Source organism: Tursiops truncatus, chromosome 2 (assembly GCF_011762595.2).
Source record: "Tursiops truncatus isolate mTurTru1 chromosome 2, mTurTru1.mat.Y, whole genome shotgun sequence".
NCBI classification, from domain to species: Eukaryota; Metazoa; Chordata; class Mammalia; order Artiodactyla; family Delphinidae; genus Tursiops; species Tursiops truncatus.
Genome location: NC_047035.1, coordinates 49,698,943 through 49,726,184, shown reverse-complemented (window position 1 = coordinate 49,726,184; position 27,242 = coordinate 49,698,943). Strand labels below are relative to the sequence as shown.

General features: G+C 40.0%; 1 protein-coding gene across 19 annotated transcripts in view; it reads right to left on the bottom strand.

Moving 5' to 3' along the window:
* NIN (ninein) overlaps positions 1-27,242 on the bottom strand; it is a 104,995-nt gene that overhangs the window by 36,710 nt on the left and 41,043 nt on the right. For 15 of the 19 annotated variants that reach the window (XR_012329982.1, XR_002174076.3, XR_004525070.2 and 12 more), the window contains exons 7-17: positions 17,773-17,812; positions 15,948-16,138; positions 11,969-12,115; positions 11,317-11,484; positions 10,704-10,840; positions 10,226-10,366; positions 9,797-9,971; positions 6,910-7,020; positions 6,447-6,536; positions 2,989-3,127; positions 1,007-1,188 (exon numbers count right to left, since the gene is read on the bottom strand). Coding sequence is in view for 14 of the 19 variants with exons in the window: in XM_073800479.1 (XP_073656580.1) it covers positions 1,007-1,188; positions 2,989-3,127; positions 6,447-6,536; positions 6,910-7,020; positions 9,797-9,971; positions 10,226-10,366; positions 10,704-10,840; positions 11,317-11,484; positions 11,969-12,115; positions 15,948-16,138; positions 17,773-17,812 (1,521 nt within the window). In the remaining 5 variants the exon portion in view is untranslated. The remainder of the gene's footprint in view (positions 1-1,006; positions 1,189-2,988; positions 3,128-6,446; positions 6,537-6,909; positions 7,021-9,796; positions 9,972-10,225; positions 10,367-10,703; positions 10,841-11,316; positions 11,485-11,968; positions 12,116-15,947; positions 16,139-17,772; positions 17,813-27,242) is intronic. The other 4 variants (XR_004525073.2, XM_019923913.3, XM_019923910.3 and 1 more) reach the window with 1 other exon arrangement.

The following is a 27,242-nucleotide window of genomic DNA, read 5'->3' as shown; positions in this document are numbered from 1 at the left end:
CAATTCAAAAACACATTAAATAAGATATTTTTAAGTCAGGCATGGTTTGATTACCTTTTTAACTTGGTTGAATTTTATTAGTTTCTGAACAACTCTATTAAAACTGACTAGACCTTCACAGAGATACCATTTGTCTCCACGGGCAAACTCAGGGCCTTAACATAGTTAATTAAATTTAAGTATTTGTTTAACACCTGTCAGGTGCCCTGCAGGCCTCGTGGGGACACAAAGTTGGGTAAGACATAGCCCCTGTCATTAAGGAAAAACTACTCTAGACATGCTCATGACAACTACAAAAAAGTATACTACAAGTCAGAATAAAACATATAAAACATATACTACAAGTCAGAATAAAACATATAGGAAAAATAGTTACAATGTAACCTGGGATTCAAAGGAGGGAAAAATCACATTTGGTTGGAAGAATTCAGGAATGTAAGAGGTAGCATTTGATATAAACTCTCAAGGTTAAGTAGATTTTCAAGAGGTAGAAAGAAATAATAACACAGCACGTAATAGCATGAGCAAAAGAGGACAGTTTGATGAAGAGCAGCAACCTACCTAGTTTGGCTGGAAGATAAGGTAACTCAAAGGAATGGTAAAAGAGAAGACTGGAAATATAACCTAAAGCAACAGGGTAAAGGGTTTTGAAGGCCAAGATTCAGAATTCGTACCTAATTTAGGAAGTAATGCTATATCAAAGGGCTTTTTAGTTTTATTAAGATGTCTTTCAGTGAGTTGGAAATAATGTAATCGTCTGCAAGTTCCATGCTTGCTAGGACTGAAGGTACTACATTTTTAAGAAACTCTCTCCTATGAGGAAAAGGCCTCACCCTTGGCCTGTGAAACCATGCTGAGGTAGTGCGTTCCTGGTAGCCAACAGGACACAAGAGGAAATGTACAGAAAGTGCTGCTCTTTGAGGAAAAAGAATTGAGAATGTCCTACATGCAAACGCTTGTCAGAGCTCAAAGAAATCGGAGAACAGGATTGATAAAAAGGTCTTACTTTATCTTCAAGCTCCAGTCTCAGGCAACACAAGTCCCTGTGATGTTGTTCTTTCATCTGTTCGATGACCAGCTCCGCCTCGATGCTCATATTCAATGGATTGCATTCTTCAGAACCAAGCCCTGAAAACACATCGGATCTGTTGACCCTGCAGCAGGTTCTTTCAATAACACAACTGGCATCTAAGGAAGGATATCCAGTTTAATTGAGGAATAATTTTTAGCTTAAATTACTACAGATGAGATCTACTAGGAAACAACAGAAGCCAAGTATTAGGGGAAACAAGAAAAAGTGAAGGTGAACAGATTCTTTCATGTACAGGCAATGTACCAGACCTTAATAGAATCCAACAAAATAGGAGGTGGGAGTAGATGTGGAAATTGTTGCTTAAAGGTGACCTCCTCCTAATGAAAATCCTGCAGAGTGAGGTAGTTAGGTCAAACCAACCAGCCTTCTTTCCATCCAATGAATACTGAGTGACAAATTAGCAGAGGGGCAATGTGGCAGGAGAATGAACGGCCAGCATACTTGCTATGCTTTGAGGTGTTAACTTCATGGGTCAAGATATCCAACCCACCCCTCAACATTACAAAAGATTCAGTATTGTAATATTAATTTCCTGTAGTGCAGATAGGGCCTTACCTTAAATTATCAGCTAAAATTTTTTAAAGAATAGGGCATAGGTTAGGAACCTGGATATAGGCAGATTCGATAGAAAATTCTCGACTCATTCATATGAGTTCACCTCTGCAACTGCCCATAATGATGACTGAGAAGGACACTGAAATGTGAAGCATAGGCTGAGGGCTGAGCTAGTACAAAGACAAAATGATTACATCTACTACTACGTAGAAATCTCTTAAGGCAGGGGACACAAAAAAGCTTTTCATGTGGAGATACACAGGCAGATGCAAGAAAGAGTGTAAGTCTAGCATCTGGAATTGACAGTCCTGCTTTGGGCTTTCTCTTCATCTATCATGGCACATCCCCAACTGAGAAGTGATACCTGGGGTGTAAACCACCCCAAGATGACACAGCCTCATGTACCCATGAGGAGAACTCCCAGCCCTTGGTCATCTATGGAAAAGCCCAGAAAAGCTTCTGAGATACATCATATCAGTTGGGCTCCATTCTTATACCACAGTAAGGCTACAGAGTACAGACTTAGAATCAGAGGAAAGGTGTTCAAGCCTGTCCCTGTCCCCTCCCCAATCCCTTATTTATTCCAGAATAAATAGGTAAGGAGAAGAATAAACAACCCTTGTAAGAACCTGTACTCCTGTTCCAAGGAGCAGTGGGGAAAACTACTTATGATGAAGAATTTATTATAAACCCTTTCTGAAACTGAAATTCAACCCACTGGAGGAAAGGGGCAGGATGCCAGGAGGGAGGAAAAGAGCTGATAATGAATGTAGGAGGGTTCCCAAATGACTCTGCCTTCCAACCTTGCTACTCAAAATCCTCCTCAAAGGTACAGGCAACCAAGGTTTATTTATCTTATTTGTTGTTTTGCAGACATTTAGCACAGCCAGCATAAGGAAATCAAATTTTGTGGTTTCTGGCTGGCTCGCTCTCCAAAACACTGTCATACCAGTTAGGCACTCTTTTAGAAAGGGAGGATTCAGCAATAACTCAGTGACTGAATTCTAACACTCCCAAGGCCTGGATTCTCAGACTTGTGGCCAGTTTTTTTTTTTTTTAAACGAAGCAAATATCCTTGTGGTTTGATTTTTCCATTTCTTTGTTGATGCATATAAAAATCAGATGGAAATATTCTCATAAAGACTTCAAGGACAAATGAAAAAACAGACCACAAGTGAAACAGCTCAAGAAAATAGCACTGCCAAAGTCTTTTTTTTTGACGGGGGGCGGGCTGGGGTGGGGCGGGATTGCCAACATTTTGCAATTCTACATTCAACCACGGTTTTAAAAACAAAAGTCAAAGGCAGAGACTCTGAAAAGATGGCGTCTGAATGGCTTACCCTGGTCAGGCTCGACGCAACCACTGTTAAGATCAAGTTCTTCTGATGGTGAGTTTTTCGAGGGAAGTCTGAGCACTTTGCCTTGTGCACGATATTCTTCCAGCTCAGACTGGAGTTCATCTACTTGGTCTTGTAATAGCTGGAGTTTAAAAACCAATACAAGTCTTAGATGTGATGTCAAAAACACAAGCAACAAAAGAAAAAATAAATAAACTGTACATCATCAAAATTAAAAACTTCTGTGCTTCAAAGGATACCAACAAGAAAGTAAAAACACAACCCACAGAATGGGAGAAAAGTTTTTGTAAATTATATATCTGATAAGGGACTTGATTATAGAATATATAAAGAACTATTACAACTTAATAATAAAAAGACAAATAACGCATTTCAATATTCAGCAAAGGATCCAAAGACACATTTCTCCAAAGAAGATAAGCAAATGAAAAGATACTCAGTGTTATTAGCCATCAGGGAAATGCAAATCAAACTCACAATGAGATACCACTTAATACCCACTAGGATGGCTAAAATAAAAAAGACATACATGTATCCCCATATCCCCTCCTTCTGGAGCCTCCCTCCGTATCCCACCCCTCTAGGTGGTCACAAAGCACTGAGCTGATCTCCCTGTGCTATGCAGCAGCTTCCCACTGGCCATCATTTTACATTTGGTAGTGTATACATGTGCATACCACTCTCTCACTTCGGCCCAGCTTCCCCTCCCCCACGTGTCCTCAAGTCCGTTTTCTACATCTGTGTCTTTTTTCCTGCCCTGCCACTAGGTTCATCAGTACCATTTTTTTAGATTCCATGTATGTGCATTAGCATACAATATTTGTTTTTCTCTGTCTGACTTACTTCACTCTGTATGACAGACTCTAGGTCCATCCACCTCACTACAAATAACTGTTTCGTTTCTTTTTATGGTTGAGTAATATTCCATTGTATATATGTGCCACATCTTCTTTATCCATTCATCTGTCAATGGACACTTAGGTTGCTTCCATGTCCTGGCTATTGTAAATAGTGCTGCAATGAACATTGTGGTACGTGACTCTTTTTCAATTACGGTTTTCTCAGGGTATATGCCCAGTGGTGGGAATGCATAGGTATACATATAGCTGATTCACTTTGTTTGTGGTACGGCAGAAACTAATACAACACTGTAAAGCAATTATACTCCAATAAAGATTTTTTTTAAAAAGACATATAATAACAACTGTTGGCAAGGATGTGGAGAAATTGCAGCTCTCATATTGGTGGGAATGTAAAATGGTGCAAACATCTTGGAAAAAATTTGGCACTTCCTCAAAAGGTTAAACATACAGTGATCATATGACCCACGAATTCCACTCCTAGGTACATACCCAAGAGAAATGAAAGCGTATGTCCACACAAAAACTTGCACACAGACTTCCCTGGTGTCACAGTGGTTAAGAATTCACCTGCCAATGCAGGGGACACGGGTTTGACCCCTGGTCTGGGAAGATCCCACATGCCATGGAGCAACTAAGCCCATGCACAACTACTGAGCCTGCGCTCTAGAGCCCATGAGCCACAACTACTGAGCCCATGAGCCACAACTACTGAAGCCCACGCACCCTAGAGCCCTCACGCTGCAACTACTGAGCCCACGCACCGCAAATACTGAGCCCACGCACTGCAACTACTGAAGCCCACATGCTCTAGGGCCCGTGTGCCGCAACTGCTGAGCCCGTGTGCTGCAGCCAGTGAAGCCCGTGTGCCTGGAGCCCGTGTGCCACAACAAGAGAAGCCACCGCAACGAGAAGCCCGCACACCGCAATGAAGAGTAGCCCCCACTCACCACAACTAGAGAAAGCCCACACAGCAACAAAGCAGCCAAAATAAATAAATAAATAAATAAATAAACGAGTGTGTACGTGTCCATCCCAAACTCCCAGTCTATCCCTCCCTCCCACCCTTCCCTGCTGGTAACCATAAGTTTGTTCTCTAAGTCTGTGAGTCTGTTTCTGTTTAAAAAAAACAAAACAAAACCAAACTTGCACACAAGTGTTCACAGCAGCATTGTTCACAATATTCAAGATAACCCAATGTCCATCAACTAATGAATGGTTAAATAAAATGTGGTAGAGCTATATAATGGAATATTATTCAGCAATGGAAAGAAATGAAGTACTGATACATGCTACAGTATGGACGGACCTTGAAAACGTATGCCAAATGAAGGAAGCCAGTCACAAAGGATGACATGTTGTATAATTCCATTTATAGGAAATGTAAAGCATAGGCAAAACCAAAGAGACAGCAAGTAGATTATTAGTTGTCTAGGGCTGGGGGTCATGGGAGAGATTACAGCTAGGTGGAGAGGTAGTTTCCTTTTGGGTGATGAAAATGTTCTAAAATGAATTCTGGTAATGGTTGCACAATTCTGTGAATATACTAAAAGAGACCGAATTATACACCTTAAATGGGTGAATTGTATGGTTATGAAAAACTGTTTAAAAAAATAAATAAGTGGACAAATTTGGGGAATTTTTGGAGGTAGAGCTGACAGATTTTACTGATGAAATAACTGAAAGCATAGCAGAAAACACCTGTACTTGATTAGAGTCAAGAGCCATAACTTATTTATAAGGGTGGCATAAATGTTTCATTTCTTTTCTCAAAGTGTGCATGTGTATTTCCTGAGAAGGCAGGCTATGAACAACCTCATAAGGAGGTGATTGTTTTCTTCATTTTTGCCCAAGTACAATGTTCACCTAAAGCAGTTAGAACTCAGTTATGCCTACCTTGTTAAAATAAACAAGTGTCTGTGGCTTAAGGAAAAAAAAAAAGCCCACATTCCTGAGCTTAGGAGAGTTACTTTTTTAAAAAATCAAAGATTCCTATTATTTATAAGGATGTTTTTGTGTCCTCTGGTAGGAATTTGTAATAACTTACTACTTAAAAGACTTGAGTGGTTTCTGCTCCATTTGAATTTTGTAAATAAAATAAGGACTGTATTCAGGAAAAAAAACCACAGAACAAAAGCAAATTATATCAGCGATCAGTGTTGATCGCTCAGGAAAGACTAGTTTTGGAATAAGCACATCAACATGACCACGTTTTCCTTCTCTTAGAATAAAACTTTATTTTCCTCCAATTACTGGCAATTTCCGACCCAGATAAAGCAGACACATGCAGTTTGCATGATTCTCTCGTATTTCAGGATACTAAACAATAACATTAACAACCAGCACGTAGGTTAAGTGTTTTCTGTGTCTCAGGCTCTGTTCTAAGCACTTTACATATATTTACTCATTGACTCTCCACAACAACCTTATCTGGTGGGTACTCTTATTTTTGCTATCTCATAGGTGAGGAATTGAAACACCCGCAGATTAAGTGATGTGCTCATGGCCACACAGCTAGTAAATGGTGAAGCAGTATTTGAACCCAGGCACTCCTCCGCTAAGTTCTCTTCAGTCACTCACCCTGCACTGCTGCCCATATTCATTTCTCATCTGTGTCAGCCTTTCTTCTTGCAAAAAGAATTCAGCACTGCTGGGATCAAGGTCACCAAACTAGAAAATGAAAAGGGCAAAGTTGTCATTTTTTCCAAGTGTCCTTCTTTGACCTATAATGTACCAAAGACCCAAGTTTCTGGTGTTCACCCAGTGTCTGGAGTATGAAAGGAATGTGACATTTAAGCAGAAACACCATCAATTAGATGATGGGGAGAAGATTCTAGAGTGATGTGTTCAGTCAAAGCAGAGATTGTTTCTCAGTGCCACGCCATGTTTCCCTCGTATAAATTAAATCCCTGCAAAAATGACAGCTTCCTTTAGTCACATAAATAATTCCATAGAAGAAACTTTCTTGGTGGCATAGCTTCTGCTCTTTTGAGTGAACTACACTTTGGGGCTACATATCAGGAAATCAAATTTAAAGACTTACCTTTTCTGCCAAAACATTTTCCAAATTTCGCTTAAGTTTGTTTGTCAGATTCTCATACTCTGCCAACTTCTCTGCATTTTCCAGAAGCTCATTTTCTAGACGACTGTTTTCCTGAAGAAATTTGGGGAAATTAAGTGGGCACAGATTAAGAGATAAACTGTTGTACCATTTTATAGCACACATACATCAATGCTCTAGATCGAGAAAATGTGTTCAGCTTGAAAGTTTCAGTACATTAGAGCAGAAAAAGTAAATATTAAAAAACTGATATCTATCTTATAACCTCAAAGCATGCCTCCTGGAGGCATGCTTTTCTTGATCCTACAGAACCATGCTGCCCAACAGTGGTCACAAGCAGTCACAGGTAACTATGGAGCACCTGAAATGTATACAGCACAAACTGAGATGTGCTGTGAATATAAAATATTCACCAGATACTGAAGAGTTAGAACAAAAACACAGTAATAATTTCTGTAGATGAATTACAAGTCAAAAAGATACTGTTTTGGAGATATTAGATTAAATAAAAATGATTTAAAATGAAATTCACCTGTTTCTTTTTACCTTTTAATGTGCCTGTTTGAAAATTTGAAATTACATATATGGCTTGCATTGTATTTCCAATTCGACAGCACTGCAGTAGAAAATTTAATGACGTGAAAAACATTCTCAATAAACTGTCAGATGAAAGACTGGTTGCAGAATACCTTGTTCATCTGACAGCAAAAGAGAACTCAAAAAAACTCTAAAAAGTAGGATAGCTCTAACAATTTTCATTTAATGATGATATAGATATGTTATATTTAATTTGCAATTTTATTTTGGTTTAAAGATGTAAAAGCTATACATACAGGTTTTTCATAATTTTTATTTTGAATTATTATAATAAAATAACATATCAACCAAAGTCCACAAAAGGTGGGGTTTTTCTGTATATAAAACACTTGTAAGATTTCCACCCACATTTGTTAAAAAAATAAATGTGCCATTTGACATATTTTCTATTCCAATGCTATAGGATAATTGGAAGAACATTATTTTCAAAGTATATTTTGCCAAAAGAATATAGAGCCAATATATCTTAAATACATTCTTGTTCACACCCTCACACAGTAACATGGAGTGAAAAAGAATGTGCCTGAAGTGTTTTTGAAAAGTACTACCTTCCCCCAAAATGCAAGTTCTACAACTCTAATCTTCCAAAGTGTGTCTAAATTTAGATGTTAAAACCATCAGGAGCAGGGCTTCCCTGGTGGCGCAGTGGTTGAGAGTCCGCCTGCCGATGCAGGGGACACGGGTTCGTGCCCCGGTCCGGGAAGATCCCACATGCCGCGGAGCGGCTGGGCCCATGAGCCATGTCCGCTGAGCCTGCGCGTCCGGAGCCTGTGCTCCGCAACGGGAGAGGCCACAACAGTGAGAGACGCACGTACCGCAAAAAAAAAAAAAACAACCGATCAAGAGCAACTATCGGGCCTGTGTTGATGCTCTGGAAACTGACAAATCAGCTTCTGTTGCTGACCACAGGGAACACACAATCGGGACCACGGCCGTGGAGGCAGATATGGATACAATTATCTATGATGTGATAGAAAATATGCTATCTTCTGGCAAGAAAAAAAAAAGTGTAATGGGAATGAAAAAGTAGTTTGGCCTGCAGTGTTGGAGAAAGCAGTGAAGGAGCCTAAAAGCTTACTGAGGAACTGAGACAGCTGATGGCAGGTGCAGCAGGGTTGAGGGCATGGCCCTGGGGGTTGCTGGCAGGATCTGAGGTTAGAAAGGCATGAGGACAAGCTCCCTTTCAGGGCCCTTCAGTGCTGCCATGTTGCACTTTTACAGAGGGAACAGCATGATTTTAAGTGTTCTTAAGAAAGGTAACTCTGGTGACAATATGGAGGTTGGATAGATGGAAAAAAGGATGCACGTAGGTCAGCTGAGAAATCGTGATGAATTGTGCACCTCTTCAGAGGCTGTGGAAATGGAGAGATGGGATAAATCTGAGAAGCATTTCAGAGCATCAATGGGACTCAGAAACTGATAATCAAGGATGACTGAGGACTTTAGCTTCTATGACTTTCAGCACAGGTGGTGATGTAGATTAGGGAGAAGATTCCAGAGAGGAAGCAGTTTGATGGTTAGGAAGTGAGAATTAGCTCAGTTTTTGATGTGTGGAGTTTCAGGAACCTTTTATAACTTCAACAGTAGTGAATATTCCATAGGTACTTATTACCTTCTAGATACTGTAATATGTAGCAACTCATTTAATCTCCATATCAATGCTATGGGGGTAGGTATTACGATGGTGCCTCTTTTGTGCATTAAGAAACAGGTTTGAGTAACTTGATCAAGGTTTTCTGTAAGTAGTGGTATCCAGATTGGAACCAGGCAGTCTTGAGGCCAGACCCCCTCCTACCCCGCCCACCCTTTATCTCTAGATAACACTGTACCATATTATCTGGTGTCAGAGTCCAATAAAGAGAAGGATCACTTCCTCTACAGAGGCACAGGGAAGGACAGGAGGATGTATAAGGGAAAAGGTACATTTGGAAGCAAAGAAACAAAGCTGATGGCCTCTGTGTGGCAGGAAATAAAGTCATCTGCTAAGAATGAGGAAGGGGGAGTGCAAGGAAGGAACAGAGCATCAACCAGGAGCCAAACAGCCCTGAGGACCCAGTGCAACTTCAGGGGGTACGAACAAGATACGCTGTTGGCAAACCAGAAGCCTAGACACCCCTGAAATCTAGCTCCCAGTGGGGGCTCTACCATGTCCGGTCATGACCCAGCTGGGCAGACTTATGAGCCCCGTGCAGACCTGTCCTCTTACAGAGCTGTGGTTTTCCATGTGTATTCCCAGCAGGGACACAGGCTGTACAACCAATAGGATAATTACCTTTAAAGAGAGGGCAAGGCGGTCCCGGGTGTAATTCTCTTCTGTTTTTGCCTTTTCAATTTCCTGCTCAAGTTCCAAACGCTGCTTGCCCACCTGTTGTAGGATCTGTTCTCTCTCCTTTCGAAGCTCATTCTTTAAGGCTGCTATTCGTTCCTTGTACTCTTCATCCAGTTTCCTGTGAGGAGGAAAGACTGACAAGCTGCCATCAGATCCCTCAGAGGTCCCTACGTGGATCCACCAAAAATGGAAACACAGAGTCACAGACATGGGAAGCTCCTTGAGAAAGTGTCTAGTGAATCCTGCTTTCCTTGAGGCTTGGCCACACCTAAGTCACTCCGGCCAGGTGTGGCCAAGCGGGCAGGCAGGCTGAGCCCCACTGCCCTGGGCCAGGGCGGTGGGAAAGGAGGGTCCTGGCCCAGCCAGTCGTACCTGAGGTTGTACTCATTCCGCCGCTCTATGGCTGCGTGGTGATCGTCCACCTCTGAGGCCATTAGAGACTTGAGCTTCTCAGCTTTTTCCAGATCTGACCGTAGCTTCTCTTTTTCTCTGACCACTTGATCAACCTGCTCCCTAGAATCAGAAAGAAACCAAGTATGAGGGAAACTGTTTCTAAGCAACAAGTAGACCCCAAAAAGCTCTCCTCTGGCTTGCTTCAATACAAACACAAAACCAAGACAACCAAAACCCTTCAAAAACACACAGACATTCCACACAGACATTGAAGAGACATTCCTCTTCAACAGACTACATGCAAATCTAAGCTCTACCTCATTTTCACAGAAGTGAGATGACAGGCGATTAGCCACAACTGCGTACAGGATGGAAGAATGTATGCCACAGGCATCTGAATGACTTGCTCGACAAGTAGGAAAGGGAATAGAGCAGGTGAACCTTCTGCTTAACTCACAGCAAATGCCGGATCTCAGCCTTAAAGCTGGCCAGAGCTGCCTGGTGAATGCTGTTCTTGGTAACCAAAAGTTCATTTTCAAGAGCCAGCGTCAGTTCTGTCAAATTAACATTTCCATCAAGGCTGAAATCCAAGGCCTAGAAATCAGAACAAGTTCAAGACAATCACAAGTTCTATCCTGTGAAAGCAGAAAATGTGAAGCTGAATTTACAGTCTCCAGGCTGGAGGCTCACATTTCTTTAGTGATTGCTTAGAAACAATATTCAATCCACAGCATAATTAAGCTCTCTCTAAGAAAAACATAACGTGATTATTTGCATGTTTAAAAAAATTGCTCTCTGGCACTGTAAATAAACACAACGGTAAAACTCTAATCTTTACCAACCAGAGATCAGCTAAGAAATTTCTTATCAATAATTTAGGGGTTAAAAACATGGAAAGAGGTTATCGATAATCCTGGCTGAAGTGGGTAGGAAAAGTTACCTCTTACGTCTGAGATCTTGTGAATAGAAGAATCATTAAGGAGAAATCGAATCAAATCACAGTTTCAAAAAAATGGAATTTTTCAACCCTGCCCCAATTCGTCATTTTTCTCTCATTTTAGCTGCCACACCTTCAGGATCTCCTGGCTGTTCTCAATGCCCTCTTCATGCCAGGTGTCAAGTATTCTCTCCACTGATGCATAGCCCATCCCATCATCCAGGCAGGAGAAGACCCGAAAGCCAATGGTACTTGTCATCGCAGACGGGGTTGTGGTCCGTCGTCCACTCTCATCGAAAGACTGGAAGAAGAAAGAGACTTAAGCAAGCTCAGGCATTGCAACGTGGTGTTGGTCAAGACCAAAACTGGTCAGTCCTGACCACAAGGAGCAGAAGGCGTGTCTCTCTAATTTATACTGCTAGGATAAGAAGTCACGCAGCCCCTTTGATCTCCCTTTCCTAAGTCAGCCTAGAATGCAAAGCTTATCAACAGTTGACCTGGCCGAGAGTTCCTTCATACAGATGAAATGTGCCTCTACTTAACACCAGGTTTCTTCTGACCTACAGCCAACAAGAAGGGGCATAATTAGTGGTCTTCCTACTGTAATTTATGGTCATTTCTCAAACCCAGCTTTTCCTTCCCCAATGGTTCAGTCTTTCTTTACTACTCTTCTTTTGCCTCTCTTTCTCCTCAGTATTTTTCTTTAGACAGCAGATTAATTCATTAGAAATTATTCAAATGGATTTTAACTTCTACTCACAAAGAAACCACTTCCTATTTCTTACCTGCATGGAGAGGTGCCTTTTCAATTGTCTATACGGGGTAGACGCTGATGGGGTAAGGGATTTTCCATTTTTGAACAAGCCGTAGAAAAAATCTTCTACACTCATCGTACCATCAGGATCAAGATTATGGAAGACTTCTTCAAGCATCTAGAAAAGGGCAACCATATATTTTAACTATTTCACTCAAAAAACCCCAAAGGCCCAGAGTACACTTCCAGCCAACAGAACTTGGCACCACTCTTGATCCCAGGACTCCAGAAATATAACATGTCCCTTTATTCTCACTTGACTGAATTTTTTTCCTTTCTAGTAATATGTCCTTCCCCCTCACATAAACTAAATAAAATTCATTTTCAACACCTTCATAGTTTTATGCAATTTAGTATTTAACTGTTTTCTCTTTTGCTCACACTGTTAGAACGGGTAATCTTTAATGTTACTACACGTTATTCTTGCGAATTAAAGAATTACTTAAAAATATAAAGATATAGCTTCCCAGTGTTGTAACAACAGAAAATAGTTAGACGTTCATTAAGCCGTTATATTACGGTGACTCCACATGATATTTTGCTTATATTGAATTTTGGAAATTGGTACGTTAGCACGGCAGAATTGGGTCTGGGACAGATGGCAATGATCTAATAGTTGGGGTCTGAAACCCATGACTTGGGATTTAGAACTTTACTTGGAACAGCACTGCGTGTTTGGGGTCTTTATTTCTTTTAATGCTTTAGCACAGGAGAAGTGAGGACTGGATAGGAAGGATTTCATGTGTATGCAATAGAAGGGTCCCTCCAAGAGATGTAAAGAGAAGGGAATTTTGCCTGACTACTTTGCACCCTGTGACAGTAATCAAGTAGTCCTCACCACATACAGTCCCTTCTAGAGGCTTGCCTAGGAGATGGTTTGTTCCCTAGCTTAACAGAGGAATGGAAAAGGGAATAAGCAGCACGAATCATGGATACCGCAAAACGGGGAGGGAAGGCGAAGACCTCCACCCTCACAGTCGGCTTCCTCTTTATTTGGGGGGCTAAACTTTTTCTATAGGACATGCCCCCAGTGTACAAAATAGACATCACCTGAGAATCCTGTTAAAATGCAGACTCTGATATAGTTAAATCTGGGGGTAGGGCCTAAGATTCTGCATTTCTAACAAGGTGATGCCCAGTTTGCTGAGTGGCAAGGAATAGAACAAGCAACAAACTTACTCTTGTTGCATTTGAGCCTACACCTGGTTCCATTCTCACAAAGGCCTCTTTGTAACAAATCCTCAAATTTTCAATATTCACTTCTTAAGTCCGGACTATGGCTAGGACTCCTGTCATCTCATAATTGTTGATTTTATCCTTCATCTAAGTGCCTGAGGCATTTCTTTTATCCAATGCTTCTTTTTCCAATTCATACCCAATAGGAAACATCTGTCTCTATTCTTGTTTTTATACCACTTCCTCTGGAGAGGACTCTGAAACAAGAAAATCATTCTAAAGAGTGGAAATCTTGGGAAGAAGCAACAGTTCCTAATAGAGAAGCATATGATGAAACAGATGGAAAGGTAGTTGGGGCAAAATTCTGAAGTTGCCAAGCTCCCTTAGCTTCTCCGTCTGGTTCTTATCAACCAAAAGAACACTTTCTTAGAGGACTAGGCTTTCAGGACTATCAAACCAGAAGTCACAGTAAAATCCAAGTGTGCTGACTGAAGTGAATCAGCATATTTGGCTCTAACCTTAGCTCCACGTGGGTTGGCCCTGTGACCTTGGCCAAATCAATGCACAGCTTCCTGACCGCCTAAACACCCATCACCTGATCCATCTGAAGTGGTGGAGTAAGTAAATCCCGCCAGTTACTGTACGTGGGGGAGTGGACAGGTAGTGAATAAAGGGATGTGGGTTCAGAAGAGGGTGGATGGGCAGGGCTGGGCTGACAAGAATACAAGTCAGTGGGCAACTAGGGCACCCCCTGCAGTCTGTGCAGGAGCTGAATCTAGAACCCTGAGGACATTCTTACTCCCCATCACCAGCCAGGTCTTTGGATGGTTGATTTCCCAATGTGTAAGTTGGGAAATAACGCACTAGAATAGGGATCACAAATACCTCGAGGGGCCAGGAAGGTGATGTAAATAAATGAGGCAGGATGGTCTTGAGACATTAGGAAGTGGTGCCTTTTAAACCAGCGAATGGAACACGAGTGCATGCCCTGTCCAAAGGGGCTAGCTGCTTCTCACTGCCAGCAAAATGGAGCCAAATCTTCTGATTTTTAGAAAAATCTCCTGATTTTAAAAAGTATAGCAAAAAATTCAATTTTTAAACATTGGGTAGGCGACGTAGCCCTTAGGTCACATGTGGCAGCTAGGGTGACAGTTTGCCATCCCTGCCCTACAGTCGTCCTTGCCTCTGGAAAGCAGGGCACTAGTTTTAGCCTTAAGACAGTGAATCTAGTTTCCCTTCGTGATGATGGCAACAGGCAGCAGTGATCTCTTTCTTTATCTATAAAATGAGGGGTGACTAGATCTAAAATTGCTTTCAGTCGTAAAATTCTAGGATTCCAAGTTGTATGCTGATGAGATCATCTTGAACTTTCAGCTCCGCTGTGGTCTAGAGCTAGTAATGCAAAGTACTATAGTGTTTCATGATTTTGGTGGGGAGGAAAAACACTAAGTCAAAGCTACATTCAATTAGCAATCCTTTACTCATCCTCACATCAGAAGAAAATAAATGTGCTGCTTCTTTTCCTGGGTTCTGGAGTCTCCACCACAGAAGAAAATGCAACTCCCCACAAATAGCTAAGTTTATTCCAAGATTTGTTCTGAGATAAATAATCCAAGTTTGTGCAATATTTCTTGGCAGAACAACCCAAGGTTCTGCATACTGCGCTGGTTTATAATTTAGGAGGATGAATTTAATTTTATGACTCAACAGCCATCCCTGAAAAATAAATGACGACTGAGCCATTGAAATGTAGTCAGAGGGTGTGCAATGGTCACATACACAAGGGAGAAGGGGGGGAAAGAACTTTTCTGCAAGCTACACTACTTGGAAGCTTTTGATAATAAACCTCTTTCTGGTTTAGGAAAATAACACCACTTATCCTCTGAGCAAGCAGATAACATGGTTTCAAATATCATTATAATCAAAGTTTCCCAAAGCTACAACTGTAGCCCTAACCTCTAAGTCCCTCCAGTCCTTATTTTCAGCTCTTTGAAAGACATATCTTGGAATTAATTACATTCTTATGTTTCATGGCTGTTCACGCACCCAGTCCTGCCACCCCTCTTAATTTTTTAGAAAACGTGAAGTTCAGAATTTTACCGAGCAAGAGTCTTCCGGGGGCTCCTTCAGGACTCTTCTGTTGTACATTTTCAAAACCACCAACCTACCCTTTTCCCTTTCCTCATGACCAGATTATTGTGATGGCTCCTGGCTGGTCTCCTAATCTAAGGCTCTCTTTACACCACTATACCCCATAAAAGAAGTTCAGACCACCCTCATTAAGTAAGTTTTTCCTACGTACTATTACTTAATCTGCTTAAGAACCCAGGGGTGATACTGAGATCTTCTCTCCAACAAACTAAACTTATCAGCCTGGCCTTCAAAATATTCCAACTCAAATCTCCTGAACTCCCCTCTTCGTCCTTCCTCGACACCTTTCCCACATTTTGCTCCGTGAATGCCACATCTACACAGATTGACATCATGCTACACTGAACTGGTGTCTGATAGTAATGTGGGGTAATGTGCTTAGCACAGTGAGGGGCACACAGTACGGGTTCAGTAAGTGTCAGCTATTGTCAGTTTTTCTTTTCCACAATACAACATGAGGTCCTCAGAGACAGGATCTTCATGGCTGACTTCCCAGGAAAAAAAGAGAATGGAGTCTCTGTAACATGCTGCAGGAAACCGAAATATGGCTATTCCTAGCCTGTGGCCAGTTTAGCTTTTATCATGATTACTATTCCTGAATAAAAATATGATGCAAGGCTTACCTCTCCATCGACATTCTGCAAACCATACTGCTCACAGATGGAGATCAGCTTCTTCCGGTTTAGGTGACCATCACGGGTGATCCCCAAATCTTCACAAACCTCCTGCAGTTTCTCTTCTATCCAGTCTTGGGGAGGGGAAGGCCCACTTTGTGAGGCATTCAAATCATCTGGGTTCCAAAATCTTAACTGGCCTAAAATAAAAGCATACAGTGTGTTGTCCCTAAAGGAACTGAGAGCCTATTCTCAAAGAAAAATGTGCTTTTTGAAAATAAATGCTATAATAAAGAGACTACAGATGTTGATTTGATTTGATCCTGAAGTTCAAATGAAGTGGAACCACTGGTTCTTAGGCTGCAGCTAGGGCCAACAGACACTTTTTTGTTCATTGGCAGCCATACCTATGTAAGAAATACCATCTCCTGTGCAGTAATGCCAAGGTTCTAGGCTCATTTTATTCCAAAGGAAAATATGCACAGGCTTAGGCTTTGGTGTGATCGGAAGGAAGGCTGGTTGAGAGCCATTCTAAGGAGCTTTATATGCCCTACCTCAGCTATAGCTACCAGACTTTATTATCTCCACTTTCTTTCTAGTCTAAGCTCTGCTTCTACTGCGAAGGAAATAATTTCATGATAAATATCATAACATGATTATAAAAGGCGAGATTAGCCTGTTTCCAAATCTTTACACATACGAATATTCTGACCTATAAGGATTCCAACTTGAAAGAATAAATGTTTGCCAGGGCAAGCTATTAATTACTGGTATATTAAGGATAGTTCTATTTGAAGATTTAAGGATCAAACTACTTATTTAAAAATAAAAATTTATTTATCCTCTATTAAAAGTTCTCACTTCTAGTTAAAATTTACTTCCATATTAGAGATTCTGTAAAGTCATTACTTAAACATGAGCTAATTACTGACAAGATTGTGTGTGCCTGGAAGAACCTCAGAGAGTTGAGAAGAGCATTTAGTGCTACCCCTACTATTAATCAAAGACATTAAGCCCATCACCGCTGTGTCTTTACAGGTTGGAAACCTAGAGAACGTGTAATTACACTTAAGTACAGTTAATCCAGGGTAGGCTGTGAAGTGGGCTGATTGTTCCGTCAGCTAAACCACAGTGCCATCTGCTGGCCAGAAGATCAACGTGTTTTGATCTATCTTAAATACATCTGAAACTTGTCAAGGGATACATTTTTTTAAACATAAACTTATTTATTTATTTTGGCTGCGTTGGGTCTTCGTTGCTGCGCGCGGGCTTTCTCTAGTTGTGGCGAGCGGGGTCTACTCTTGGTTGTGGTGCGCAGGCTCCCCACTGCAGTGGCTTCTCTTGTTGCGGAGCACGGGCTCTAGAGCGCAGGCTCAGTAGCCGTGGCGCACGGGCTTAGTTGCTCCGCGGCATGTGGGATCTTCCCGGACCAGGGCTCAAACCCGTGTCCCCTGCACTGGCAGGCGGATTCTTAACCACTGCGCCACCAGGGAAGCCCTGTCAAGGGATACATTTTAATAGGTAACTATTTAGTTTTGGACTGTTCATAGATTAATGTGAAAGTCTATGTAAGAGAGTAATTAACCCATAAGTGAAATTCTACATCTTAGTTGCCACATCTTGCATGATGCTAAATGCAAGGATTTAAAACTATGAGCTCTCAACTGGGAATGAATTTTTTGTTGCTGTTGTTCTTCAGGTTATTTCTCAGTTGGCCTCCAGCAGGCAAGGTGGTTAGTAAGAAGGCAAGGGATGCAGGAAGGGGATGTGGAGAGTGCCCTGTGAATGGCAGCCCCTCCTTCCTAGGCAGGCCCCACGCACACTCAATTCCTACCTTCTGCTTCATACTCCTCGCTGCGCTGCGTCTTCCAGTTCTAGAGGAGGCAAGAGAAGATGAGTGCGTTTTAGAACTAATTCTGTTCTCCAAGACCCGATCACTCTCTGGCTCTGAAATCATCATCTGAGGGAGTCACATGATTCGGGACCCTTCAGTGCCTTCACAGTTCTGTATTTCACAGTTCTGTATTTCACTCAGAAAGATACTGAAGACAGCACCAGTTCAAAGCGTTCACCAAACTTTGCCACACTAAGCTGAAACCCCAGACTGACAGCACTGAGATAAATTATTCTTGCCACAGAGAGACATTAAAAAGGCTATAATTCAAAATATATTAGCTCACTACAACTCATTCAGATTACAACTGAAAGTCACTAATATACATGGTATATCTATGGAAGGTGAATTGGTGCACAGTGTGATTTTTTACTTGTTTGTGATTACAATTATATCAGGCTACATTTCCCCATAAAGACATATCTCAACCCTGATGGATGGATATGAGGTGTGAGGGTGGGGAGGGAGCAATGGAGGAAATAGCACTCTAGATTTTCTTACTATTGATTCTGGGCAGAATTCAATTGTTTTTACTTTTTTTATTTTTTAACATCTTTATTGGAGTATAATTGCTTTACAATGGTGTGTTAGTTTCTGCTGTATAACAAAGTGAATCAGCTATACGTATACATATATCCCCATATCTCCTCCCTCTTGTGTCTCCCTCCCACCCTCCCTATCCCACCCCTCTAGGTGGTCACAAAGCACCGAGCTGATCTCCCCGTGCTATGTGGCTGCTTCCCACTAGCTATCTGTTTTACATTTGGAAGTGTATATATGTCAATGCTACTCTCTCACTTCGTCCCAGCTCACCCTTCCCCCTCCCCGTGTCCTCAACTCCATTCTCTACATCTGCATCTTTATTCCTGTCCTGCCCCTAGGTTCTTCAGAACCATTTATTTTTTAGGTTCCATATATACGTGTTAGCATACAGTATTTGTTTTTCTCTTTCTGACTCACTTCATTCTGTATGACAAACTCTAGGTCCTTCCACCACACTACAAATAACTCAATTTCATTTCTTTTTATGGGTGAGTAATATTCCATTGTGTATATGTGCCACATGTTCTTTATCCATTCATCTATCGATGGACACTTAGGTTGCTTCCATATCCTGGCTATTGTAAATAGAGCTGCAAAGAACATTGTGGTACATGACTTTTTTGGATTATGGTTTTCTCACAGTATATGCCCAGTAGTGGGATTGCTGGGTCATATAGTAGTTTTATTTTTAGTTTCTTAAGGAACCTCCATACTGTTCTCCATAGTGGCTGTATCAATTTACATTCCCACCAACAGTGCAAGAGGGTTCCCTTTTCTCCACACCCTCTCCAGCATTTACTGTTTGTAGATTTTTTGATGATGGCCATTCTGACTGGTGTGAGGTGATATCTCATTGTAATTTTGATTTGCATTTCTCTAATGATAAGTGATATTGAGCATCCTTTCATGTGTTTGTTGGCATTCTGTATATCTTCTTTGGAGAAATGTCTGTTTAGGTCTTCTGCCCATTTTCGGATTAGGTTGTTTGTTTTTTTGATATTGAGCTGCATGAGCTGCTTGTATATTTTGGAGATTAATGCTTTGTCAGTTGCTTCATTTGCAAATATTTTCTCCCATTCTGAGGACTGTCTTTTCGTCTTGTTTATGGTTTCCCTTGCTGTGCAAAAGCTTTTAGGTTTCATTACATCCCGTTTGTTTATCTTTGTTTTTATTTCCATTTCTCTAGGAGGATCTTGCTGTGATTTATATCAAAGAATGTTCTGCCTATGTTTTCCTTTAAGAGATTAATAGTGTTTGGCCTTACACTTAGGTCTTTAATCCATTTTGAGTTTACTGTTTGTGTATGGTGTTAGGGAGTGTTCTAATATCATTCTTTTACATGTAGCTGTCCAGTTTTCCCAGCACCACTTATTGAAGAGGCTGTCTTTTCTCCATTGTATATTCTTGCCTCCTTTATCAAAGATAAGGTGACCATACGTGTGTAGGTTTATCTCTGGGCTTTCTAACCTGTTCCACTGATCTGTATTTCTTTTTTTTTTTTTGCCAGTACCATACTGTCTTGATTACGGTAGCTTTGTAGTATAGTCTGAAGTCAGGGAGTCTGACTTCTCCAGCTCTGTTTTTCTTTCTCAAGATTGCTTTGGCTATTTGGGGTCTTCTGTGTTTCCATACAAATTGTGCAGTTTTTTGTTCTACTTCTGTGAAAAATGCCATTGGTAGTTTGATAGGAATTGCACTGAATCTGTAGATTGCTTTGGGTAGTAGAGTCATTTTCACAATGTTGATTCTTCCAATCCAAGAACACGGTATATCTCTCCATCTGTTTGTATCATCTTTAATTTCTTTCTTCAGTGTCTTATAGTTTTGCGCATACAGGTCTTTTGTCTCCTTAGGTAGGTTTATTCCTAGGTATTTTATTCTGTTTGTTGCAATGGTAAATAAGAGTGTTTCCTTAATTTCTCTTTCAGATTTTTCATCATTACTGTATAGAAATGCAAGAGATTTCTGTGCATTAATTTTGTATCCTGCAACTCTACCACACTCATTGATTAGCTCTAGTAGTTTTCTGGTAGCATCTTTAGGATTCTCTATGTACAGTATCATGTCATCTGCAAACAGTGACAGTTTTACTTCTTCTTTTCCAATCTGGATTCCTTTTATTTCTTTTTCTTCTCTGATTGTTGGGGCTAAAATTTCCAAAACTATGCTGAATAATAGTGGTGAGAGTGGGCAACCTTGTCTTGTTCCTGATCTTAGAGGAAATGGTTTCAGTTTTTCACCACTGAGAACAATGTTGGCTGTGGGTTTGTGGGTTATGGCCTTTATTATGCTGAGGTAAGTTCCCTCTATGCCTACTTTCTGGAGGGTTTTTATCATAAATGGGTGTTGAATTTTGTCAAAAGCTTTTCTGCATCTATTGAGATGATTATATTGTTTTTCACCTTCAATTTGTCAATATGGTGTATCACATTGATTGATTTGCATATACTGAAGAATCCTGCATTCCTGGGATAAACCCCACTTGATCATGGTGTATGATCCTTTTAATGTGCTGTTGGATTCTGTTTGCTAGTATTTTGCTGAGGATTTTTGCATCTATGTTCATCAGTGATACTGGCCTGTAGTTTTCTTTCTTTGTGACATCTTTGTCTGGTTTTGGTATCAGGGTGATGGTGGCTTCGTAGAATGAGTTTGGGAGTATTCCTCCCTCTGCTATATTTTGGACGAGTTTTAGAAGGATAGGTTTTAGCTCTTCTCTAAATGTTTGATAGAATGCGCCTGTGAACCCATCTGACCCTGGATTTTTGTTTGTTGGAAGATTTTTTATCACAGTTTCAATTTCAGTGCTTCTGATTGGTCTGTTTATATTTTCTATTTCTTCCTGGTTCTGTCTCGGAAGGTTGTGCTTTTCTAAGAATTTGTCCATTTCTTCCAGGTTGTCCATTTTATTGGCATACAGTTGCTTGTAGTAATCTCTCATGATCCTTTGTATTTCTGCAGTGTCAGGTGTTACTTCTCCTTTTTCATTTCTAATTCTATTGGTTTGAGTCTTCACCCTTTTTTTTCTTAATGAGTCTGGCTAATGGTTTATCAATTTTGTTTATCTTCTTAAAGAACTAGCTTTTAGTTTTACTGATCTTTGCTATTGTTTTTTCGTTTCTTTTTCATTTATTTCTAATCTGATCTTTATGATTTCTTTCCTTCTGGTAACTCTGGGTTTTCTTTTGTTCTTCTTTCTCTAATTGCTTTAGGTTTAAAGTCAGGCCATTTATTTGAGACGTTTCTTGTTTCTTGAGATAGGACTGTATTGCTATAAACTTCCCTCTTAGAACTGTTTTTGCTGCATCCCATAGGTTTTGGGTTGTCGTGTCTCCATTGTCATTTGTTTCTAGGTATTTTTTGATTTCCTCTTTGATTTCTTCAGTGATCACTTGGTTATTAAGTAGTGTATTGTTTAGCCTCCATGTGTTTGTATTTTTTACAGTTTTTTTCCTGTAATTGATATCTAGTCTCACAGTGTTGTGGTTGGAAAAGATACTTCATACGATTTCAATTTTCTTAAATTTACCAAGGCTTGATTTGTGACCCAAGATATGATCTATCCTGGAGAATGTTCCATGAGCACTTGAGAAGAAAGTGTATTCTGTTGTTTTTCGATGGAATGTCCTATAAATATCAATTAAGTCCATCTCGTTTAATGTGTCATTTAAAGCTTGTGTTTCCTTATTTATTTTCATTTGGATGAAATGGTGAAAGTGGGGTGTTAAAGTCCCCTACTATGATTGTGTTCCTGTCAATTTCCCCTTTTATGGCTGTTAGCATTTGCCTTATAAATTGCGGTGCTCCTATGTTGGGTGCATAAATATTTACAATTGTTATATCTTCTTCTTGGATTGATTGATCCCTTGGTCATTATGTAGTGTCCTTTGTCTCCTGTAATAGTCTTTATTTTAAAGTCTATTATGTCTGATATGAGAATTGCTACTCCAGCTTTCTCTTGATTCCCATTTACATAGGATATCTTTTTCCATCCCCTCACTTTCAGTCTGTATGTGTCCCTAGGTCTGAAGTGGGTTTCTTGTAGACAGCATATATACGGGTCTTGTTTTTGTATCCATTCAGCCAGTCTATGTCTTTTGGTTGGAGCATTTATCCATTTACATTCAAGGTAGTTATTCATATGTATGTTCCTATTACCATTTTCTTAATTGTTTTGGGTTTGTTATTGTAGGTCTTTTCCTTCTCTTGTGTTTCCTGCCTAGAGAAGTTCCTTTAGCATTTGTTCTAAAGCTGGTTTCATGGTGCTGAGTTCTCTTAGCTTTTGCTTGTCTGTAAAGGTTTTAATTTCTCCGTTGAATCTGAATGAGATCCTTGCTGGGTAGAGTAATCTTGGTTGTAGATTCTTCCCTTTCATCACTTTAAGTATGTCCTGCCACTCCTTTCTGGCTTGCAGTTTCTGCTGAAAGATCAGTTGTTAACCTTATGAGGATTCCTTTGTATGTTATTTGTTGCTTTTCCCTTGCTGCTTTTAATATTTTTCCTTTGTATTTAATTTTTGATAGTTTGATTAATATGTGTCTTGGCGTGTTTCTCCTTAGATTTATCCTGTATGGGACTCTCTGTGCTTCCTGGACTTGATTGTCTATTTCCTTTCCCATATTAGGGAAGTTTTCAACTATAATCTCTTCAAATATTTTCTCAGTCCCTTTTCTTTTCTCTTCTTCTTCTGGGACCCCTATAATTTGAATGTTGATGCGTTTAATGTTGTCCCAGAGGTCTCTGAGACTGTCCTCAATTGTTTTCATTCTTTTTTCTTTATTCTGCTCTGTGGTAGTTATTTCCACTATTTTATCTTCTAGGTCACTTATCCATTCTTTTGCCTCAGTTATTCTGCTATTGATTCCTCCCAGAGAATTTTAAATTTCATTTATTGTGTTGTTCATCATTGTTTGTTTGCTCTTTAGTTTTTCTACGTCCTTGTTAAACGTTTCTTGTATTTTTTCCATTCCATTTCCAAGATTTTGGATCATCTTTACTATCATTATTCTGAATTCTTTTTCAGGTAGGCTACCTATTTCCTCTTCATTTGTTTGGTCTGGTGGGTTCTTACCCTGCTCCTTCATCTGGTGTGTATTTCTCTGTCTTCTCATTTTGCTTAACTTCCTGTGTTTGGGGTGTCCTTTTCACAGGCTGCAGGTTCGTAGTTCCTGTTGTTTTTGGTGTCTGCCCCCAGTGGGTAAGGCTGGTTCAGTGTGTTGTGTAGGCTTTCTGGTGGAGGGAACTGATGCCTGTGTTCTGGTGGATGAGACTGGATCTTGTATTTCTGGTGGGCAGGACCGCCTCCGGTGGTGTGTTTTGGGGGATCTGTGAATTTATTATGATTTTAGGCAGCCTCTCTGCTAATGGGCTGGGTTGTGTTCCTGTCTTGCTATTGTTTGGCATAGGGTGTCCAGCACTGGAGCTTGCTGGTTGTTGTGTGGAGCTGGGTCTTAGCGTTGAGATGGAGATCTCTGGGAGAGCTTTTGCTGTTTGGTATTACATGGGGCTGGGAGGCCTCTGGTGGACCAATGTCCTGAACTCGGCTCTCCCACCTCAGAGGCTCAGGCCTGACACCCAGGCGGAGCACCAAGACTCTGTCAGCCACTTGGCCAGGTATGTGGGGAGTTTCCTGCCTTTGGGGAAGTCTGAGGTCTTCTGCCAGCATTCAGTAGGTGTTCTGTAGGAGTTGTTCCATGTGTAGATGTATTTATGATGTATTTGTGGGAAGGAAGGTGATCTCCATGTCTTACTCCTCCACCATCTTGAAGGTCCCCTCCTGTTTTTATTTTTAAAGTTTAAGTCAATAAAACCCCACTAATAAAAGCATCCTGTCTGTCCCTCCACATTTATTTCCTCACCCAACAAAGCAAATGATTGAAATGCTCGTACTACTTTGGCACCCAAAATGGTGAAAATTCAGTATATAAGTTGGAAACACCCTAAAATGAAATCCATTCGGTCAGTCCACCTAACACAAATAAAATAGTGGTGTTGGGAAAGTTGGACAGCTACATGTAAATCAATGAAATTAGAACACACCCTCAAACCATCCACAAAAATAAACTGAAAATGGCTTAAAGAGTTAAACATAAAACATGACACCATAAAACTCCTAGAAGAGAGCATAGGCAAAATATTCTCTGACATAAATTGTACCAATGTTTTCTTAGGTCAGTCTCCCAGGGCAATAGAAATGAAAACAAAAATAAACAAATGGGACCTAATCAAACGTACAGGCTTTTGCACAGCAAAGGAAACCATAAAAACAACAACGAAAACAAAAACAAAAATGAAAAGACAACCTATGGAATGAGAGAAAATATTTGCAAATGATGCAACAGACAAGGGCTTAATCTCCAAGATATACAAACAGCTCATACAACTCAACAACAGAAAAACAACCCAATTGAAAAATGGGCTGAAGACCTTAATAGACATTTCTCCAAAGAAGACATGCAGATGGCCAGTAGACACATGAAAAGATGCACACCATCACTAATTATTAGAGAAATGGAAATCAAAACTACAATGACCACCTCACACCAGTCAGAATGGCCATCATTAAAAAGTCTACACATAACAAATGCTAGAGAGAGTGTGGAGAAAAGAGAACACTCCTACACTATTGGTGGGAATGTAAGCTGGTGCAGCCACTATGGAAAACAGTGTGGAGGTTCCTCAGAAAACTAAAAATAGAATTACTATATGATCCAGCAATCCCACTCCTGGGCATATACCCAGACAAAACTATAATTCAAAAAGGTACATGCACCCTTATGTTCATAGCAGCACTATTCACAATAGCCAAAACATGAAAACAACCAAAATGTCCATTGACAGATGAATGGATAAAGAAGATGTGGTACATATATACAATGGAATACTACTCGGCCATAAAAAAGGGGGAGGGAAGGATTGGGAGTTTGGGATTAGCAGATGTAAACTATTATATATAGGATGGATAAACAACAAGGTCCTACTGTATAACACAGGGAACTATATTTAATATCCTGTGATAAACCATAATGGAAAAGAATGTTAAAAAAAGAATGTATGTGTATAACTGAGTCACTTTGCTGTACAGCAGAGATCGGCACAGCATTGTAGGTCAACTATGCTTCAATTAAAAAAAAATAATAAAATTTTAAAGAAAACAAAAAAAATAGCTTTCTATCATCTAAGAACCATCAAGATAAAACCTACCAAATTACTAGTAGGGGATGATTTTTAACAGCACAAGCTGACATGAGAAATGGCAGGAGAATATGCATCACTGGACAAGCCCCTGCTGGGATACACAGCTGGAAAAATGCAAACACATACCTTCAAAAAATCCTTGGTAAGAAAGCAACAAGGTTATATTGCTACAGAAAAGTTTATTTCTTGTATTTGCTCACCTACTTCTTGATTCATTTGAAACTAGTGAGCAATTAATTAGTTCAAAGGAGCAAGAGGCTCCAATATACTGTTTCCAACATCTCATGAGTTTATGCAACTGGGTGCCTTATCTGATCCACTCTTCCCGGATGCCCTCTTGCCCTGATTCTCACCTCTAACTAGTAAGAAATCGAGGGTGGAAGCCAGACTGCCTGGCTCTGAATCCTGGCTTATTTACTGGGTTAAGCTTGGATAAGTTTCTTAACCTCTTTTGCCTCAGTTTCTCCATCTATAAAATGGGAATAAAGTAGTACATATTTCACAGAGCTGGGTAAAATGTTTAGAATTGTGCCTGGCACCTAAAAAGCACTATAAATTTTGATATTATTTTTCTTGGACACATGTTTATGTAGTATATATTAAGTTTATATTTGCAGGTTTTTTTCATTACCATGTTCAAACTTAAAGCATTAATTTGAGTGACGCTGGGGAGTACCAGTTATTTATATAAATTTGTAAGAAAAGTGCCAAGTATCCAGCAGATATGCAAAGAATACAGACAGACAATTCACATAAGAGGCAACACAATTAAACAGATATGGGGAAAGGTTCATTTCAATAGCAATCAAAGAAGTATAAATTAAAACCAAAGAATCTTTTTGTTCCCATTAAATTAGCAAAGTATTTAAGAATATAACTCCTATTACCAACAAGGTTATGATTTAAAATAGGTCTGTTTATGTTACTGGTAACAATGTAAATGGATATTACCCTTTTAGTAAAGAAAATGGCTTTATGTATCAAAAGTCATGAAAATGTTCATGCTCTTTGAGCCAGTTTCATATGATTTCTGATGGCAATAAAATCAAAGAAAGAAAAAAAGTATATATGTAAATACGTACATTTAGCACTTTTTGTAAAAGTACAGTACTGAAAACAATTTAAATATTCAACAATGGGGCCTAAAGTATAATGATACGTCATAATGTAGTCGATAAAAGTATAATTATAAAACCATGTAGGAGCATGAAAAACATGAAATGTTAAATGACAGACCACAACAAAAATGTCATCAACACTATGATTACCACTGGAAAAAAATATTTATACAATTAGACAAAGACTGGAAGGAAACAGAGACTATATATATATATATATATATATATATATATACACACTTGGTTGAGGGAATATGGGAAACCATTTTATTTCCTTTACTGTTATAAATGTTGTTTATACCATATAAATAGGTACAACTTCACTATTTCTTTTGCCCACCTGCCCCTGAATTCTCACTAAATGAATTCCCTGTGACCTGGGGGTGGGGACAAAGGGAAACTTCTGTCCCCTTGGTATGTACCACTCTGCTAGTCAGCCACGTCCTCCTGTACTGTGACCTGTGATGGAGAGACCATGCCTGGTGGGAGGTCCAGGCACTTTCAGGAGGGTGAAAGCTGCTCTGTGCCAATGCCTCCTAAACTTAGCAGAGT